This window comes from Ranitomeya imitator, chromosome 4 (assembly GCF_032444005.1).
Source record: "Ranitomeya imitator isolate aRanImi1 chromosome 4, aRanImi1.pri, whole genome shotgun sequence".
Classification (NCBI taxonomy): Eukaryota; Metazoa; Chordata; class Amphibia; order Anura; family Dendrobatidae; genus Ranitomeya; species Ranitomeya imitator.
The window spans coordinates 659,638,147-659,658,152 of record NC_091285.1 but is presented as its reverse complement, the minus strand read 5'-3'; the positions used below and the strand labels follow the sequence as shown (position 1 = coordinate 659,658,152).

General features: G+C 40.4%; 1 protein-coding gene across 2 annotated transcripts in view; it reads left to right on the top strand.

The window, feature by feature from the left end:
• Positions 1–19,611, top strand: part of S1PR2 (sphingosine-1-phosphate receptor 2) — an 87,731-nt gene extending 68,120 nt beyond the window's left edge. For both annotated transcript variants that reach the window (XM_069767077.1, XM_069767078.1), the window contains exon 2: positions 12,934–19,611. In XM_069767077.1, coding sequence (XP_069623178.1) covers positions 13,046–14,092 — 1,047 coding nt within the window. In that variant the 5' untranslated portion in view covers positions 12,934–13,045 and the 3' untranslated portion in view covers positions 14,093–19,611. The remainder of the gene's footprint in view (positions 1–12,933) is intronic.
• Positions 19,612–20,006: the final 395 nt, after the last annotated feature.

Here is a 20,006-nt window from a genome sequence, read left to right as displayed (position 1 = left end):
TGTATTTTAGCCACTCAAAGTGACGTCCCGGAGAGCGGCTCAGGGAGAAGAATACTGTAATGTCACATAATATGTACTGCCCTACAAAGTCACAGCCTACGTAGGAGCCGTAGGTGGCGCCGACTGCCGGTAAATCTCAACAGCCGCCAGATACGCTCGGCAAAACAGAAGTCGCTTGTTAAATGTTGTTTCCTTTGGCAGACGCGTCTTCTGCCTGCCTGATGGATACAATAGTACCTGTGTGTAATAGACGTAATCCCCGCGTCCGTCCCTGGGACTTGTGTGTTCATATTGGAAGGTAATTGTCCCTTTACCGGCCTGTATACGGGAGGTACTGTGTTGACCACCTGGATGTCAGCAATCCCCTTCACCCTAGGTACGGTCTCCTACATCCCAAAGCATACATGTGTTGTATATGGCAAGATACTTTTCTCCTGCATCTCTGAGAATATCCCACATAAGAAACTAAATGACAGAACCTATCTGTTTTATTTTAACGGCCTTTGGCTCAATCTCGGGGCATGGCGACTTGATGCATCAAGGATCTGTAGGAAGATCGATCTTGTGTAAGCCTAGATAGGTCCACCAGGGTCTTCCCCGCCATTATCTTAATAGTATCCAGCCATCGGGTTGCTGGTCTTCTCTTCGCCTTGTTCCTTCTATCATAGAGCTACGGTTCCCATAATAACCAAACGATAATCCCATAATTCACCAATAGGTACCAGCCTAATTTACGACACACGTACCAGCGACATCAGTAATTTTCCATACTGTCCGCTAAGTCCCAAAGGCAAAACTGAAATGGACTCTGCCACCCCCAAAATGCCTTTTAAACTAATTACACAGCGATAAATGGCACCTAACCGCCATAAGAAATCACACTAGCCCTGTACCTGTTACTGGTAAGTGCTTGTGAAAATAACTATTAATGCATATGTAAATGAGGAGACTTTGGTGCTTAATGGCACTTCCATGAGCTGGGTGCACCAATACTCTCCTTCAAGTTGAGTCTTGCCCTAGCTGGTGTTGGACAGCATTCACTCCTAGAGTGCTATATAAATAAATAAATAACAATAATAATCATAATTAGTCTAAAAAGCATTTTTGCGTTGACAGACTCCCTTTAATAAATAATCCAATCTACATTTATAACACAGACACGTATACTAAAAGGGTTTCTCCACTTTACACAATCCCTACTTGTCATAAGGGTCCCTGCAAAAAAAAAGGTCAAAATCTCCAGCGATCAGTAGGAAAGTCAGGCAGTAAGTGTTCAATTTCCCTGCAGCACCACTACTGGACACATTAGGAATTACACAACGCTCATTCTAATCAATGACTTATCTGTGTAAAGAAGAACAGGACTGGTCCTCCAGAATAGGGGATGCGCTATAAAACGTTTTGGGCCAAGAGATGAAAGTCCAGAATACAGCACTCCCCCACACTGTTAACTTGGAATTTTCTTATAGTTTTTATGTTAATGGATTTTCTAAACCAGACATCCTTTTAAGAGTAAGGACAAAACCTGAAGCTTGAGAACTCAAATGGAAAATGTGCCCCAACATTTATATTTCTGGTCACCCCATATGAGGCTGATAAAACTTTTCAAATTTTCACCTCTCTCATGCTCCATGACCAATTGCAAATGCTTCCACTTTGCTCCAAATATAGGGATCCCGGCTGAATAATATTTTGCCAATGAATAATATGCAGAAAAATCAGTACACCCGCCAGAAAACCCGATGCACGGAGTCTTGCAGTGCTGTAACGTGGCGCCGGGCAGTAGCTGTAGGTGAGATACTCATCTCTGACGCCCTGGCATGTTACATGAAGATGGGGGTCCTGGCTGAGCGTATAGACATGCTATGGAGGCACTACGCCCTTACAGGCTACATGTTACAGATGACTTTGGTTGGCCAGGACCAGATGTTGAGGACTTCAATGAGGGAGACTACCAGTCAAAAATAAACTTTTCAGTTAGCGATAACTTGGCGGGGATTCCATACAGTAGGTGGCAGGCGCCGCACACAGCTTGATGAACATTTCCTTCACAATATAGAGCATTCTCACAGTCTCAATTCCTTTCTCCTTACTTGTTCGTTCTCCATCTCCAACATTTCACTTTCCTTCACCACAGCCCAGCTCAGCATTACAGTCCAGATAGTGAGGGTCCTTTTCTCAACCACCCACGGTCCTGTGTCTTCTTTCCACACAAGGGAACTAGGTTGCCAGTGTGGCCGGTGCTTCTCTGTCACTGACGCCTTGGAATTCCCACCTGGATCACTCTATTTGTCTTACATACTCGGTCCCATCTTGGCCCGTTACTCTGAGTTATAAACTTGGCGCCGTACTGCTAGGATTCCTCTCCCAGGACCCGTTTCTGTTTGATCACTCCGTCCTCCTGTCTGTTTTCCTTCTCTCTTTACTCCAGTTCACGCTAACCATCATCTCGGTCTCCCCGCACTTCGGGACACCCATGTCATACGGCACTGCTTATTGTCCAGACCTTAGGTCTGCTTCCAATGCGCAATGGACCATAGCTGATGTCTTGACAAGAAACTGTCTCTGTCCCTTCACCTTAGCCCCTCCCACTATGGGCTAGTCCCAATCATCAACTCTAACTCTCCCTACTGTCGAGCAGAACACAATACCAACACTGTTAACACATGTCGCAGTTCAGAATATAGAATACAATAATATGCATGTTCTTCAAGGAGGAACAAAGGTAGTATGTCCATCTCCTTACAGTGCCACAAGATATAGTGCCGTTTTAAAAATATCTGGCTATTGAACAGGTGGATACATATATTCAGCATTAAATGCTGCTAAGCTTAGCATAATAACAATAGGGAAAGCCAGTATTTCGTTTTACTCTGAGCGCTAAACATTGTCAAAAAACCATTGTGGTGGATAGAGCTAGAAAGGAGAGACTCAGAATAGCATAAGGAGAAATAGGCAATAAATGACATTGTTTTACCCGAATCAGTGGCATACAATGGCAATGATAAAGTCGAGTCCCTCTTTCATATCCTGCACCTTACTTATTTTAATTATCTTTTATTAAATTATTTAAAAAAAATAATTTTTTAAACATGACATTGATACCCTCCTTTCTACCTGTGGTTAATATGTACCTGGGTCGATGTTTTGTATTGAGTGCCATATTAAAGTAGAAATCCATCGTCAAGGTCTTCTTCTAAAAACTATTTTTTATTAGTTAAAAATCACAGCTGCCATCACCAGCATGACAAGCAAACTCACTTCAGTCTTTGCATATAAAAATGTGAACTTTTTGGCATATTCCGCAAGTTATGACTAAGATGAATCCATTTACCTTCTAAAAGTTTTGTTTTAAAAGCAAATACTAAATGTCGTACTAAAAATAATGCTTGACGAATGAAACATAAGATGATCTTGACATTTGCACAATAATTTTCTTTGTAAAACAGCTTGCCATGACTAATGTTCCTACTAACCGATCAAATCGAAAAGTTAAGCTTCCCAAAAAGTTAGCAACAGGCAACCACGTTACATCGGAGCGATAGTGTGAGACATCTGACCACAGTATTGGAGAAATTACCCAATGCTTCAAAATGATCTGTGTCTCTTAGCCAAAAAATGCATGACAAGTCCAAACCTGGCGACGACTTCTAGATAAGACAGACCAGCAGCTTTAACCATCCTCAGCGCCCAACGATCATTCTAGACGCAATACTGGAAATTCGAAGGGGTGGAACTTGATTTGATGCAAATCAAATTTTCTAAAATCCTCATGGTCCCGCGACGTGTAGGTAGTTCAGTTGTCCTCAAATTTTTTGTCGAACACTCCCAGGTCTCCTAGGGGTGTACGAAATTAATTTTAACGTGAATAATGGAAAGGTAGCCTCAGTCATTTTGAAGTGAGAGGATGTTAGGAATAGATGGTGGTTAATCTGGCAGATTGGAAGGGAAAAGAATGAAATTTTTGTTAAAATTTTGCCGACAAATTTGACTTTTAAAAGGTTTAATCTTTTCTACTGGTAATCTAATGCAGGGAGGAGGGGGATGCAGCTGCAGCTTCTCTATTTCCCTACATCTGTGTGTAAGCTGCAGGAGAAGACATCTGATTGGCTTCAAGCACACAGTACAACTCTGACATCACACCAAGATATCTATGACATCATTGCCAAAATCTTGAATCTTATGTTTACCCTAAGTGCCAACTAGTTTTGCTCCTATATATACTCAGACTAAAGTAATACAAGCCTACCGGTATTGGACAACCATCTAATTTGTAAGACTCTCCTTGACTTTATTTGTAGGGGTGGACTTCTTTGGTTTTGTGTCCGGTTCTTTGCTGGTCAATTAATGGTGGCTTCCCGATAAAATCAGAGCTAGAAGCCTATGGTTAATAAAAGACAACGAGGAAAGCCTTGAGATATTTCTAAAATAAATATCCCCATTAAGAGACCAACAGAGAAAGAAGAACTAATGATGGGAAACGGATCTAACCAACTAGAAAACCACAGGGAAAAAAAGCTAAAAGACCTCGTAGGGACATCAGATATGGTTAACCACGTTTTTGTGCTTGCCTGAAAAAGACGAATACTGCCAGGACGGAGGCCACACAGTGTTCATAGTGACTCCGTCAGCTCCATTCAAGGGAAAGGCTTCATTTAGGGCTCTGTCTGAGTTCTCATTGGAATATAGTTTTTCAGAGTTTCCAACAGAAACCCCGATGTGGTGCTGTAGTCTAACATAGATCTTGTCATATCGCCCACAGGACACACACATGTGCCACCCTAATGTCACAGTAATAAACACTGTACTGGTGGGTCTGTCTCATAAAGGAGAAGTGTGATATCCCCGGTAATACTCATATAGGAAGTCCCCGAATGTCTGAAGTTATGATGATGTAGCGTCTATTTTCACTTTAGTTAGGTAGCGGGGGCTGACAGCGCATACACCTACACACACAAGAGACAGCCAGCCAACAATAGATAGTTTCATTTCACACCTTGGTGAAGACAGTCAGCTGCCAGGTATGTCGAATAATCTGTATAATTACAATATACATGATATAACTTCTCCCTATATCTCCCCCTATTACTCCATATATCCTCCTATATCTCCTCCTATTACTCCATATATCCTCCCTATATCTCCTCCTATTACTCCATATATCCTCCCTATATCTCCTCCTATTACTCCATATATCCTCCCTATATCTCCTCCTATTACTCCATATATCCTCCCTATATCTCCTCCTATTTCTCCATATATCCCCCTATATCTCCTCCCTATTACTCCATATATCCTCCCTATATCTCCCCCTATTACTCCATATATCCTCCTATATCTCCTCCTATTACTCCATATATCCTCCTATATCTCCTCCTATTACTCCATATATTCTCCTATATCTCCTCCTATTACTTCATACATCCTCCCAATATCTATATGACGCCCACCCCCCTGCTCCCTCTCTCTGGAGCACTCTGGAATGCCCGCTCAATCTGCAACAAGCTTCATGTGATTCATGACCTTTTTCTCTCTCACAATCTTGCCTTCCTCGGCCTCACCGAAACATGGCTAACACCCTCTGACACAGCCTCCCCTGCTGCGCTGTGTTACGGCGGCCTACTCTTCACCAACACCCCTCGTCCTGGCAACAGACATGGAGGAGGAGTGGGCCTTCTCCTTTCTTCAAACTGCACCTTTAACCCAATCCCACCTCGACCCTCCCTTATCCTCCCCTCTTTTGAAGTCCACACTGTCCACATCTACTCTCCCTCCAACCTCCAAATGGCCATCATATACAGACCTCCAGGCCCGGCCACTGCCTTTATTGACCAATTCTCCACCTGGCTTCTTCACCTTCTCTCTGCTGACATTCCCACCATCATCATGGGTGACTTCAACATCCCCACTGATACCCTTCAGTCAACAGCCTCCAAACTTCTGTCCCTTACTTCATCTTTTGGACTTTCTCAGTGGTGCTCTGCAGCCACCCACGCAGACGGAATATACACTAGACCTGGTCTTCACCCGTCTCTGCTCTCTATCTAACTTCACCACCTCCCCTCTCCCTCTATCCGACCACCATCTGCTCACCTTCTCATCCCTGTCCTTCTCAACGGTCACCCATGTCCAGCAACATGTGCACCCCCCGCAGAAACCTTGCACACCTTGACACCTACACACTCTCTGACTCTATCCTACCACTGGCATCCATATCCTCACTCCACTACACAGACAGTGCCGCTGCTTTCTACAATGCCACTCTCGCATCAGCTATTGACACGGTTGCCCCTCTTGTTCATGGCAGAGTGCGACGTATCAATAGACAACCTTGGCACAATAAAACCACTAAAAAGCTCCTGTAAGTGTCCAGTGTTGGAGAGCGGCATTGGAAGAAAACAAACTCGCAAGATGACTTCACTGCATTCAAACAGGCAACACTCTCTTTTAAATATGCTCTCACCTCTGCTAAACAGGCCTACTGGGCAGCACGATGGTGCAGTGGTTAGCACAGCAGCCTTGCAGCACTGGGGTCCTGGGTTCTAATCCCACCCAAGACAACATCTGCAAAGAGTTTGTATGTTCTCTCCGTGTTTGCGTGGGTTTCCTCCGGGCACTCCGGTTTCCTCCCACATTCCAAAGACATACAGATAGGGATTCTAGATTGTGAGCCCCATCGGGGACAGCGATGATGATGTGTGCAAACTGTAAAGCGCTGCGGAATATGTTAGCGCTATATAAAAATATAGATTATTATTATTATTATTACTTCACAACCCCCATGTCTTCCCTATCCTACAACCCCAAAGAGTTATTCAAAACCTCTAACTCCCTCCTCCGCCCCCCACTGCCCCCTCCAACCTCCCTCATCTCTGCTGAGGACTTTGCCATACATTTTAAAAATAAGATCGACCAAACAAGGCAAGTCTTCATTGTTCAACCACCACAACCCCTTTGTATACCCCTCTCCTCTCTCAACCCCTCTCCTAGTGTATCCTCACCCACCCCCTGCAGACTGTGAGCCCTCGCGGGCAGGGTCCTCCCTCCTCGTGTGCCTTGTTATCTGCTCATGGTTAATGTAATTGTCTATATTTGCCCCGTATTCACATGTAAAGCGCCATGGAATAAATGGCGCTATAAAAATGTATAATAATAATAATAATAAATAGTATACCTGACCAATGCCCAAACCCCATAACCTCCCTATCCAACATCACTGAAGGGGGCTTAATTGTTTCCATTCCAAATCACACCTCCCACCTGTGCGCTCGACCCAATCCCACTTCCTCCCCAACCTCACCACCACACTTATCCCATCCCTAACCCACCTCTTTAACCTATCACTATCTTCTGGCATCTTCCCTTCTGCTTTTAAACATGCCACAATCACGCCTATCCTTAAAAAGCCATCCCTTGATCCAACTGCTTTGTCCAGCTATCGCCCAATATTGTTGCTCTCATTTGCTTTCAAACTCCTGGAGCAGCACGTCCACGCTGAACTTTCCTCCCACCTCTCATCTAACTTGCTCTTTGACAATCTACAATCTGGTTTCCACCCCCATCACTCAACTGAGACAGCCCTGACCAAAATCACTAATGATCTACTTACAGCCAAAGCTAACGGACAATACTCTGTACTCCTCCTTTTACACCTGTCCTCTGCTTTCGACACAGTTGACCACTGCCTCCTACTACAGATCCTCTCCTCCTTTGGCATCAAAGACCTCACCCTATCCTGGATCTCCTCGTACCTTTCCAACTGCACATTCAGCGTCTCTCGCTCCCACACTACCTCCTCATCCCACCCTCTCTCTGTTGGAGTCACCCAAGGCTCTGTTATAAGACCCCTACTCTTCTCAATCTATACACTTGGCCTGGGACAACTCATAAAGTCTCATGGTTTCAAGTACCACCTTCATGCTGATGACACTCAGATCTACCTTTCTGGTCCAGATGTCACCGCTCTGCTATCCAGAATCACAGAGTGTCTATCAGCCATATCCTCCTTCTCCTCTCGCTTCCTCAAACTCAATGTGGACAAATCTGAACTCATCATCTTTCCTCCATCACATAGATCTTCCTTACCTGACCTATCTATCGCAATTAACGACATCACGCTTTCCCCCGTACCAGAAGTCCGCTGCCTCGGAGTAACCTTTGACTCTGCCCTGTCCTTTAAACCGCACATCCAAGCTCTCTCCACCTTCCGCTGCCTTCAGCTCAAAAATATCTCCACAATCCATCCTTTCGCTCCTCATCCAACCGCCTCCAAGACTTCTCCCAAATATCCCCCATCCTCTAGATTTCTTTGCCCCAACACGTGCGACTATCAACCACATTCGGATCCTTCAGACGGAATCTGAAAACCCATCTCTTCAGGAAAGCCTACAGCCTGCATTGGCCCCGCTGCCTCCTCACCACTACTGGAGATACTGCCCCACCAACATCGGAGCTCCTGCAGCTCTTAACCTATTGTCTCCTTCCCCATAATCCTGTAGAATGTAAGCCCGCAAGGGCAGGGTCCTTGCCCCTTTGTATCAGTCTGTAATTGTTAGTTTGTTTACTGTAAGTGATATCTGTAATTTGTATGTAACCCCTTCTCATGTACAGCACCATGGAATCAATGGTGCTATATAAATAAATAATAATAATAATAATCTCCTCCTATTACTCCATATATCCTCTCTATATCTCCACCTATTACTCCATATATCCCCCTATATCTCCTCCTATTACTCCATATATCCTCCTATATCTCCTCCTATTACTCCATATATCCTCCTATATCTCCCCCTATTACTTCATATATCCTCCCTATATCTCCTCCTATTACTCCATATATCCTCTCTATATCTCCACCTATTACTCCATATATCCTCCTATATCTCCTCCTATTACTCCATATATCCTCCTATTACTCCATATATCCTCCTATATCTCCCCCTATTACTCCATATATCCTCCTATATCTCCTCCTATTACTCCACATATCCTCCCTATATCTCCTCCTATTACTCCATATATCCTCTCTATATCTCCACCTATTACTCCATATATCCTCCTATATCTCCTCCTATTACTCCATATATCCTCCTATATCTCCTCCTATTAATCCATATATCCTCCTATATCTCCTCCTATTACTCCATATATCCTCCTATATCTCCTCCTATTACTCCATATATCCTCCTATATCTCCTCCTATTACTCCATATATCCTCCTATATCTCCCCCTATTACTCCATATATCCTCCTATATCTCCTCCTATTACTCCATATATCCTCCCTATATCTCCTCCTATTACTCCATATATCCTCTCTATATCTCCACCTATTACTCCATATATCCTCCTATATCTCCTCCTATTACTCCATATATCCTCCTATATCTCCTCCTGTTACTCTATATATCCTCCTTATATCTCCTTCTATTAATCCATATATCCCCCTATATCTCCTCCTATTACTCCATATATCCTCCCTATATCTCCACCTATTACTCGATATATCCCCCTATATCTCCTCCTATTACTCCATATATCCCCCTATATCTCCTCCTATTACTCCATATATCCTCCCTATATCTCCTCCTATTACTCCATATATCCTCCCTATATCTCCTCCTATTACTCCATATATCCTCCTTATATCTCCTTCTATTAATCCATATATCCTCCCTATATCTCCACCTATTACTCGATATATCCCCCTATATCTCCTCCTATTACTCCATATATCCTCCTATATCTCCTCCTATTACTCCATATGTCCTCCCTATATCTCCTCCTATTACTCCATATATCCTCCTATATCTCCTCCTATTACTCCATATGTCCTCCCTATATCTCCTCCTATTACTCCATATATCCTCCCTATATCTCCTCCTATTACTCCATATATCCTCCTATATCTCCTCCTATTAATCCATATATCCTCCTATATCTCCACCTATTACTCCATATATCCTCCCTATATCTCCTCCTATTACTCCATATATCCTCCTATATCTCCTCCTATTAATCCATATATCCTCCCTATATCTCCTCCTATTACTCCATATATCCTCCTATATCTCCTCCTATTACTCCATATATCCTTCTATATCTCATCCTATTACTCCATATATCCTCCCTATATCTCCTCCTATTACTCCATATATCCTCCCTATATCTCCTCCTATTACTCCATATATCCTCCTATATCTCCTCCTATTACTCCATATATCCCCCTATATCTCCTCCTATTACTCCATATATCCCCCTATATCCCCTCCTATTACTCCATATATCCTCCCTATATCTCCTCCTATTACCCCATATATCCTCCCTATATCTCCTCCTATTACTCCATATATCCTCCCTATATCTCCTCCTATTACTCCATATATCCTCCCTATATCTCCCCCTATTACTCCATATATCCTCCTATATCTCCTCCTATTACTCCATATATCCTCCCTATATCTCCTCCTATTACTCCATATATCCTCCTATATCTCCCCCTATTACTCCATATATCCCCCTATATCCCCTCCTATTACTCCATATATCCTCCTATATCCCCTCCTATTACTCCATATATCCTCCCTATATCTCCTCCTATTACTCCATATATCCCCCTATATCCCCTCCTATTACTCCATATATCCTCCCTATATCTCCTCCTATTACCCCATATATCCTCCCTATATCTCCTCCTATTACTCCATATATCCTCCCTATATCTCCTCCTATTACTCCATATATCCTCCCTATATCTCCCCCTATTACTCCATATATCCTCCTATATCTCCCCCTATTACTCCATATATCCCCCTATATCTCCTCCTATTACTCCATATATCCTCCCTATATCTCCCCCTATTACTCCATATATCCTCCTATATCTCCTCCTATTACTCCATATATCCTCCTATATCTCCTCCTATTACTCCATATATCCTCCTATATCTCCTCCTATTACTCCATATATCTTCCTATATCTCCTCCTATTACTCCATATATCCTCCTATATCTCCTCCTATTACTCCATATATCCTCCTATATCTCCTCCTATTACTCCATATATCCTCCCTATATCTCCTCCTATCACTCCATATATCCCCCTATATCTCCCCCTATTACTCCATATATCCTCCCTATATCTCCTCCTATTACTCCATATATCCTCCTATATCTCCTCCTATTACTCCATATATCCTCCCTATATCTCCTCCTATCACTCCATATATCCCCCTATATCTCCCCCTATTACTCCATATATCCCCCTATATCTCCCCCTATTACTCCATATATCCTCCCTATATCTCCTCCTATTACTCCATATATCCTCCCTATATCTCCTCCTATTACTCCATATATCCTCCTATATCTCCTCCTATTACTCCATATATCCTCCTATATCTCCTCCTATTACTCCATATATCCTTCTATATCTCCTCCTATTACTCCATATATCCTCCTATATCTCCTCCTATTACTCCATATATCCTCCTATATCTCCTCCTATTACTCCATATATCCTCCTATATCTCCTCCTATCACTCCATATATCCCCCTATATCTCCTCCTATTACTCCATATATCCTCCCTATATCTCCTCCTATTACTCCATATATCCTCCTATATCTCCTCCTATTACTCCATATATCCTCCTATATCTCCTCCTATTACTCCATATATCCTTCTATATCTCCTCCTATTACTCCATATATCCTCCTATATCTCCTCCTATTACTCCATATATCCTCCTATATCTCCTCCTATTACTCCATATATCCTCCTATATCTCCTCCTATCACTCCATATATCCCCCTATATCTCCTCCTATTACTCCATATATCCTCCTATATCTCCTCCTATTACTCCATATATCCTCCTATATCTCCTCCTATTACTCCATATATCCTCCTATATCTCCTCCTATTACTCCATATACCCCCTATATCTCCTCATATTACTACATATATCCTCCCTATATCTCCCCCTATTACTCCATATATCCTCCTTATATCTCCCCCTATTACTCCATATATCCCCCTATATCTCCCCCTATTACTCCATATATCCTCCCTATATCTCCTCCTATTACTCCATATATCCTCCCTATATCTCCCCCTATTACTCCATATATCCCCCTATATCTCCCCCTATTACTCCATATATCCTCCCTATATCTCCTCATATTACTACATATATCCTCCCTATATCTCCTCCTATTATTCCATATATCCTCCCTATATCTCCTCCTATTACTCCATATATCATCCCTATATCTCCTCCTATTACTCCATATATCCTCCCTATATCTCCTCCTATTACTCCATATATCCCCCTATATCTCCTCCTATTACTCCATATATCCTCCTATATCTCCTCCTATTACTCCATATATCCTCCCTATATCTCCTCCTATTACTCCATATATCCTCCTATATCTCCTCCTATTACTCCATATATCCCCCTATATCTCCCCCTATTACTCAATATACCCTCCCTGTATCTTCTCCCTTTACTCCCTTACTCCTTGCCTTCTGTCTCTTCCTATTTTTTCATATATCCCACTTAATGCATATCAGCGAGTTCAGCAGATGTTAGTCCAAATTGTATAGGGGCCTTAATACCTACATTAACTATCCAGAAAAACTGAAGAGGAGGTAAGAGGGTGATGTCAGAGCAGGAACTGAGTGTTTGTTGTCAGAGTGTCCCCTATACACACCATAGCCTGCTCCAATATAGCACAAGAAGTCTAAGAGTCAAATGACAGGGCTTCCTTGCAAGATCTTTTAGAGTGAGGTCATTTCATGAAGAGTCCAATTTTCTAGCTGTTAGTAGTCTAGCCTTGTCAGCTCTGTGTTGCTATATATTTGCCATACCACTGCTCCTGTTTTATACTTATTAAATACTTAATATTGTATTTTACATATATTTCTAGATCGCACCAGAGAAGATACCACAAAGAAAAGAAGAGGATGGACTAAACCATGTTCCCATCATTGATCCTTTGTACAACAACTGACCAATTTTAGGTCACCAAAATCGCCAGGATGAGCATCTACAAACAATACCTGAACGTGTCTAAAATAACTGAACATTATAACTATACTAAAGGGAATAAAGAAAACAGCTCCACATCTCGAACTATCATCTCCTCGATCTTCATCATCATTTGCTGTGTTATTATCCTGGAGAACATCCTTGTCCTTATCTCAGTTTGGCGAAATAAGAAGTTTCACTCTGCCATGTTTTTCTTTATCGGAAATTTGGCATTTTCGGATCTTCTCACCGGATGTGCCTATATTGCTAATATCTTGTTATCTGGTGATACCACACACAAGCTAACTCCGGTGGCCTGGTTTATCCGTGAAGGCACAGCTTTCACAACTTTAGCTGCATCAGTCTTTAGCCTTTTGGCCATCGCCATTGAAAGACATGTTGCAATTGTTAAAGTCAAAGTCTATAGCAGTGACAAGAACTGTAGGATGATCATCCTGATAGGAGCTTGTTGGGTTATTTCAATGGTCATTGGAGGTTTACCCATCATTGGCTGGAACTGCATTGGAAATTTGGATGAATGTTCCACTGTCTTCCCTCTCTATGCCAAAAAGTACATTTTGTTTATAGTTACTATCTTCACTATTATACTTTTTTCCATTGTGATTTTATATGTCCGTATATATTGCATTGTAAAGTCAAGCCATGCGGAGATGGCTGCACCACAGACTCTTGCCCTGCTGAAAACAGTGACGATAGTCCTTGGAGTTTTCATTATCTGTTGGCTTCCAGCATTCACTATTCTCCTTATGGATGTGTCTTGCAAAGTAAAAGGCTGCCACATTCTCTACAAAGCTGACTACTTCTTTGGGGTGGCCACCTTGAATTCGGCATTGAACCCTATCATCTATACTTTGAGGAGCAAAGAAATGAGGAGGGAATTTCTGAGGGTGCTTTGTTGTTGGAACTATGTCCAAAAGAGCAGAAACGCCGATAAATGCATGCTCCACTTACGTAGTTCTAGCTCTTTAGAACGTTGCACACAAAAACATTACTTTCCCACGTCACCTGTCATAAAAGACTGCAATACATTTGTGTGATTAGGATCCTTACAAATTTTCAATGCTTTTCTAGCCAGAAGGACAACAAAATCTTGGAGTAAAATTGGTGAACAAGGTTACATTGGTAATTGGTATAGTCACCAGGTTGTGAAGGTATATAGACGACGTCTTTTGGCAGTTGCTTACATTTTAGGCCTGAATTTTTTCGTCTGGCCTCTGTCCGTTTGGTAAAAGCTTTTGAGATAATTATCATTCTGATTAATGTTTGCAATTGAGTTTAAACAAAAAGTGTGGCTGAACTGAATGTGAAAAACAGTCTTTTATATATGTCAACTGGGGCAAGTAAAGCAATTACGATGTTCTGTGCGCAATGGAAAGGAAAAATTGATCTTTGTACCGTGTGAAACAGTAGATAGAAAAATATTGCAAATTGAGAGTCCTCATTGTTTGATGCCTTCTAATGGCTAACTGAAAATATGGCAGCTTTCAAGACTACTCAGGTCTTTTCATCAGGCATAGTACTGTGTTGCATGGTACATATGTACAGAGAGAGACCTTAGTAGTCTCGAAAGTTTGCTACTTGCTACCATCTTTTCAGTTACCCATTAAAAAGTATCAACCACTAAGGATTCTCAATTTTTAATACTTTTCAACAGAAAATAGGTCATTTTACACTCCAAAAATAAGTGTACAAGAAAACAAGCAAGTGAAAATTTGATACATGTTTTTACAAGATAATTAGCATATTTTCACATTTTTAATTACAAAAAGGTAAAAAATATATATATATCTAAGACCCTGTTGCACACTAATATCAGTTAATAAACTTCACTACCCCTTATTTTTCATAAACAGGAAAAGCTTTAACGCTATTAACCCTCTTAACCCTCTTAACATAATTTATCATATATCTTAGCGCTGTAATTATAATTTATACCGCACTTAAAAAAAATGCTCATATCTGTCGCTGCAAATGATAGTCACTATATTTAGAATTTTATTAATAATATGGTAATAATTATTAATAAACCCAACTCCTAACAAACCTTAAAAGAAATATTAAAAAATACCCTTTACTCTAAGAATAATGTCAAAAGTTTTGGTAAATATTGGCAGAACGAAGACCATTATTGGCACTATTTCGGCAATGTAAAGTATTTTTAGAAGTAGGAACATTGATGCTCGGCTCAACCTCCAGCATCAAGGATAGAGTTGATGTACAGCTCTAATTATATAGTGATTCTTAAATTAATTGCATCAATTTTGGAATTGCAGTACTTTCTTCATAGACTTATTTTTCTTCCCCGGAAAATGTAAATTCCCTTTGTCAAAACCATATAGGTGATGTCCTACTGAAAATTATCAAAAGTAGTCAAATCCGAGTAAATTATGTTCATATGAAGATACACCTGTTTTCATAAAATTGTTTCATAGATTACTGACTGATCATCTGGAAGTAGTTCAGGTTTGTTGAGGTTAATGGAGCCGAGCAGCCATCAGAAATTCTAAAAATGTTCTGAGTTTTTTTCTTTTTAATATCAACTGTAATCGACTTTATTGCACTTGTTTTAGAGTTTGTTTTAAAAATAAAAATAAAAAATAGCGCCACCCTTATACATAGACTGTGCCTGGTACTGCGACTCATCCTCAATCAAGTGAGTTGAACTAGCAGACACAACATTGGGACAGGCATGGTGCTGTTTCGGAAAAAATATATATATATTTCTCTAATCAGATATATCTCGTATAACAATAAAGAACAATATTCGTTAAATCTAAGTCCACCCTCACCAATAAAAACTGGATAGACATAAAACAGAGCCACGCTCAGACTTCCTGTGGGAACTTTCTCATCCCAGCAGGAAATGGAAGTGAAAAAAAAAAAACTCTTCATGTCAACAAACATCAAATACCAGGATTATTATGATTCTGATTCCATTTAATAGGGTCTGAAACACGAAGGTTAGATTAAAAGAATTAGCAGCCATTTTCATCTAGGGATGGTCAGTATTTCCCGGGCTACAGACAGTACAGACTGGAAGGCTCAAAGGGCCCCATACACATTAGATAAATGGCCACCAAATCTGTGGAATCGGCTGACCATGTAAGGCTACGTTCACATTTGCGCTGCATCGGGCGCAACCGCGGCGACGCATGCGTCATGCGCCCCTATATTTAACATGGGGGCGCATGGACATGCGTTGTCTTGCGTTTTGTGACGCATGCGTCATTTTTAGCGCAAGCGTCAGGGCGCAGAGGACGCTGAATGTTGCATTTTTTTTGCGTCCAAAATCAAGCCAAAAATGGACGCATGCGTCACAAAACCATGCGTTATTGCATGCGTTTTGCATGCGTTGTGCGTTGCGTCGCTGACGCAACGCCCAACAACGCAAATGTGAACGTAGCCTAATGTGTATGTCCCAGATGCCGTGCCTTATGCCGTATCTAAGAGCTACCATTTCTTCTTGTGAAAAGGGACAAGCCAGGCCTAGCATGGCAGCGTAAGGAGACTTATAGGCCTTGCATGCTCTTCTCAGAAATTAAATAGGCCAATTGTCTCTTCAGAGAGGAAAAGGACTTCTCTAGTGACACCTATTGGAAGTAATAATCCTAAAACTCAATATCGACCCTTTAATGACCCTTGCAATATGACTTAGGATAAAAGCCAAACCAGAATCTCAATTTGTAGACACTGTGTTTCGGGATATTACACCTCATCAGTACAAACTTTGAGATCTGATTTGGCTAGGAGAGAGGCTTAAGTCTGGGTAAAGTTCCTCATTGTGTAGAGTGACAAGCCAGGCCTGGCATGGCAAAGTGAGGAGACTTATAATCTATGCATGATCCTCTGGGAAATTTAATAAATAAATACCATATGGCATGTAATTTTAAAAGAGTATAAAGAAGTCTTTCCAAAATGTAAGGCTTTTTCTTTTCTAAAATTCTGCTGCAAAAGCATAAGGGTATGTGCACACGTTGAGTTTTTGACGTGTTTTTTTCTATGCAGTTTTGACACAAAACTTAAAGAATTTCCTAGCAAAGTGAATGAGATTCCTGACGTCTTAGGCAAACGTTGCTTATTTGTTCCTTACAGAGTTAAATCTGCAGCATGTCAGTTCTTTCAGTGTTTTTGTTGCAGATTTTTTCCGTACTAATGAGCGAGGAAAAATCTGCAGCAAAATCATATGTAAAAGCCGTGACGAAAAAGAGGCAAAAACGTGTGTATTTTACGCATCGAGATACATAAATGGTGCATTAACTTCTGCAGCAAATATGCACATACCATTATGGGTTAGGAAAAATCTGCAACAAAAACACATGTATGTAAAAAATCCAACAAAAATGCACATACTTTTCATCGTTTTTTCTGCCAATATATCAGGACTTGCAGCAGATTTTTCTGCTGCAAATACTGAACGTGTGCACATACCCTTAAGGTTTTGATTTAAAATAATTTTAAAAATTATTGTCCCAATGTATCAACCATAAAAACAAGAAAATAACTTTTTAAATAATCTTGGATAAAAATGTTAACAATTTTTTTTCTAAAGCTTGATATTATATATATATATATATATATATATATATATATATATATGTACAGTTCATGTTTCGGTGTCTAAACTCCAGGCTACAGTGCAATAGTAGTGCTTATTATATACTATGTATATGATTTATTGAACACTTTACCAAGTACTGTGATATCAATTTAAACATAGGATAAAAAAATTATAAAAATAAGTTTTCAAAAATAAAAAAGTGAAAAAAATAAATAAATAAATCCAAATATATTTGGGGATTGTTCCAAGACAGAGATCACCTGCAATTGTTATAAAAACAGCTCTCCATGTGAAACTTTCCTTAATCCGCTAAAACAATGTTCCCAAACCTTTGGCTCAGGATCCCCATGTTTTTGGCCAATGCCACCATAGAAGTCAGACTGGCCCTTGTCACCAGGCACAAACCATGATCAACACTGTCAAACTAACTCTTACCATCGCAGTTTTCTGTTTGATCGTTGCATTTTTATCAAAAAGTAAGCAGCGTTAAATATCGAGAGGTTGCATGAGATTAGACAAAAATTCAGCATTATTTGTATTTAACAATCACTGAGCCATAACTGAGCTGCAATTCCAGACTCCGGCCAAGAGGGGCGCTGTTTCTGGAGAAAAATCTAGTCCTTTTTCTCAAATCTCATAAAACGTTTAAACTTTTTTATTGACTTTTTTTGCATCTTTAAAGTGGCTTGGAATTTTCGAATGTGGATTTCGAGATAACACACGAACACAAGTTTGGCTAATGGCTAATCTCGAGCTGACAGCTGGAGGCACTGCACAAGGCACTGCAGTTGTCTGGTCATGGACAATGCTCGAAAGCTTCTCGAAAATTCCCACCAGTTGTCAGCTAAAAAGAATGGAGCACAGATGATATATATATATATATATTTATATATATTTTTTTTAGAAAGAGGGCCAAAAAAGGATAGCTCGTTGGGTATGGATTATTTTCTCCATCCCTTTGCATTTATGATCCAGTCCCAAGCAGAGGGAATAACTGATCAAAAACATTTCAATATTCAGTACAATCCCCAATAACCAAATAACCATAGCCCCACCTTCAAATTAAGGTAAATTTTTTTAGACAGTTTTTCAAAAAGTACATCTATCAACGTCCATTTACAGATATACAGCCTACTCTATCATTACCTGACAGTTGTATGTGATAGTAGGTGTAGCCAGGATGATAATTCTTATCTACATTGTTTATCATGACCACAACCCCCATGGGCCCCATGCGATTACTTGTCTCTGCACTAATTCTGATTAAGTCTAAATGTGGGTTTAGAAGTGGCCATTGACAGAAATATTAGTAAGCGGATTTGAAGCTCTTCATCTTTATTATAACTTAAAAGAAAAAAAACTTGTCATCCACATAAAGGAACTCTGATAAACTATGTTATTCCTAGTAGAGGTTCCGAGGGGGCGGAGCAATACAAAGACCACCAATGAGAGAATACCTCCTTCATGCCCCACCCCTGAGCTTCTTGCACTAGGTATATCACAGTTTTTTCAGTTTTACCTAAAGTGTTTCGATAATAAACAATATTACACAGAATGCCTCCCGCTATTTTATTCCCTAAACCGTTACAAGTATTTAAGTCTGCTCTTTCTTTTGCTTTTACATGCATACATGTGTTGTATATATGTACATTTATATATATAAGTTTATATGTCAGCATTATGAACGGTACAGACATTTCCAGTATTTCATGACTTCTTTCATGAACGGTACTCTACTTATCTCTATGTTTCAGGTACGTCAGTGTTCCCGAACTATTGAAACGTTGCTCCTCTGTCTGAATGACCGCGTCACGCATTCTGACGGGAAGAGTTTAGAAACTGTTCACATTGCCTTTAAATACGTGTAAACCTTCTCCATTTGTACACACTACGCGTTTTTGTATAAATGTTAATATCTTTCCCATGGTGCAATTTTGCTGATGTATGTTCGTTACAATCTTTTGAATGTATATTAAAACATGCTTTTTTTTATAAGAATGTTTTTTGGAATTTTTTTTATTATTATTATTTTTTAAAAGTCTAGTACGAAACGAGCAGATTTATTCAGGTTATAATTAAAAGTTACAAGTTTCCTAAATGAATTCATCATGATTTTCAAAATCACGGCTTGCAGTGACCAAAAAATTGATGACCATCCAGTTGCATATTATGGGGATTTTTTTCTAGGACTTTTTTTTTCGAAGACAGAAAACCCCCTTTAAGGGATGTTTTAATCTTGGATATTTATGGAACATTCACATCATAAGACGTAATTCTAGTTGACCAGCATCTACCCCATGTTCAGGGCTTTGTTTAGCTCTGCTTCATACACATTACTCTACCCCGTGCATATGTTTGAGGACCGGAACGGAATCTACAAGACATATACGGCC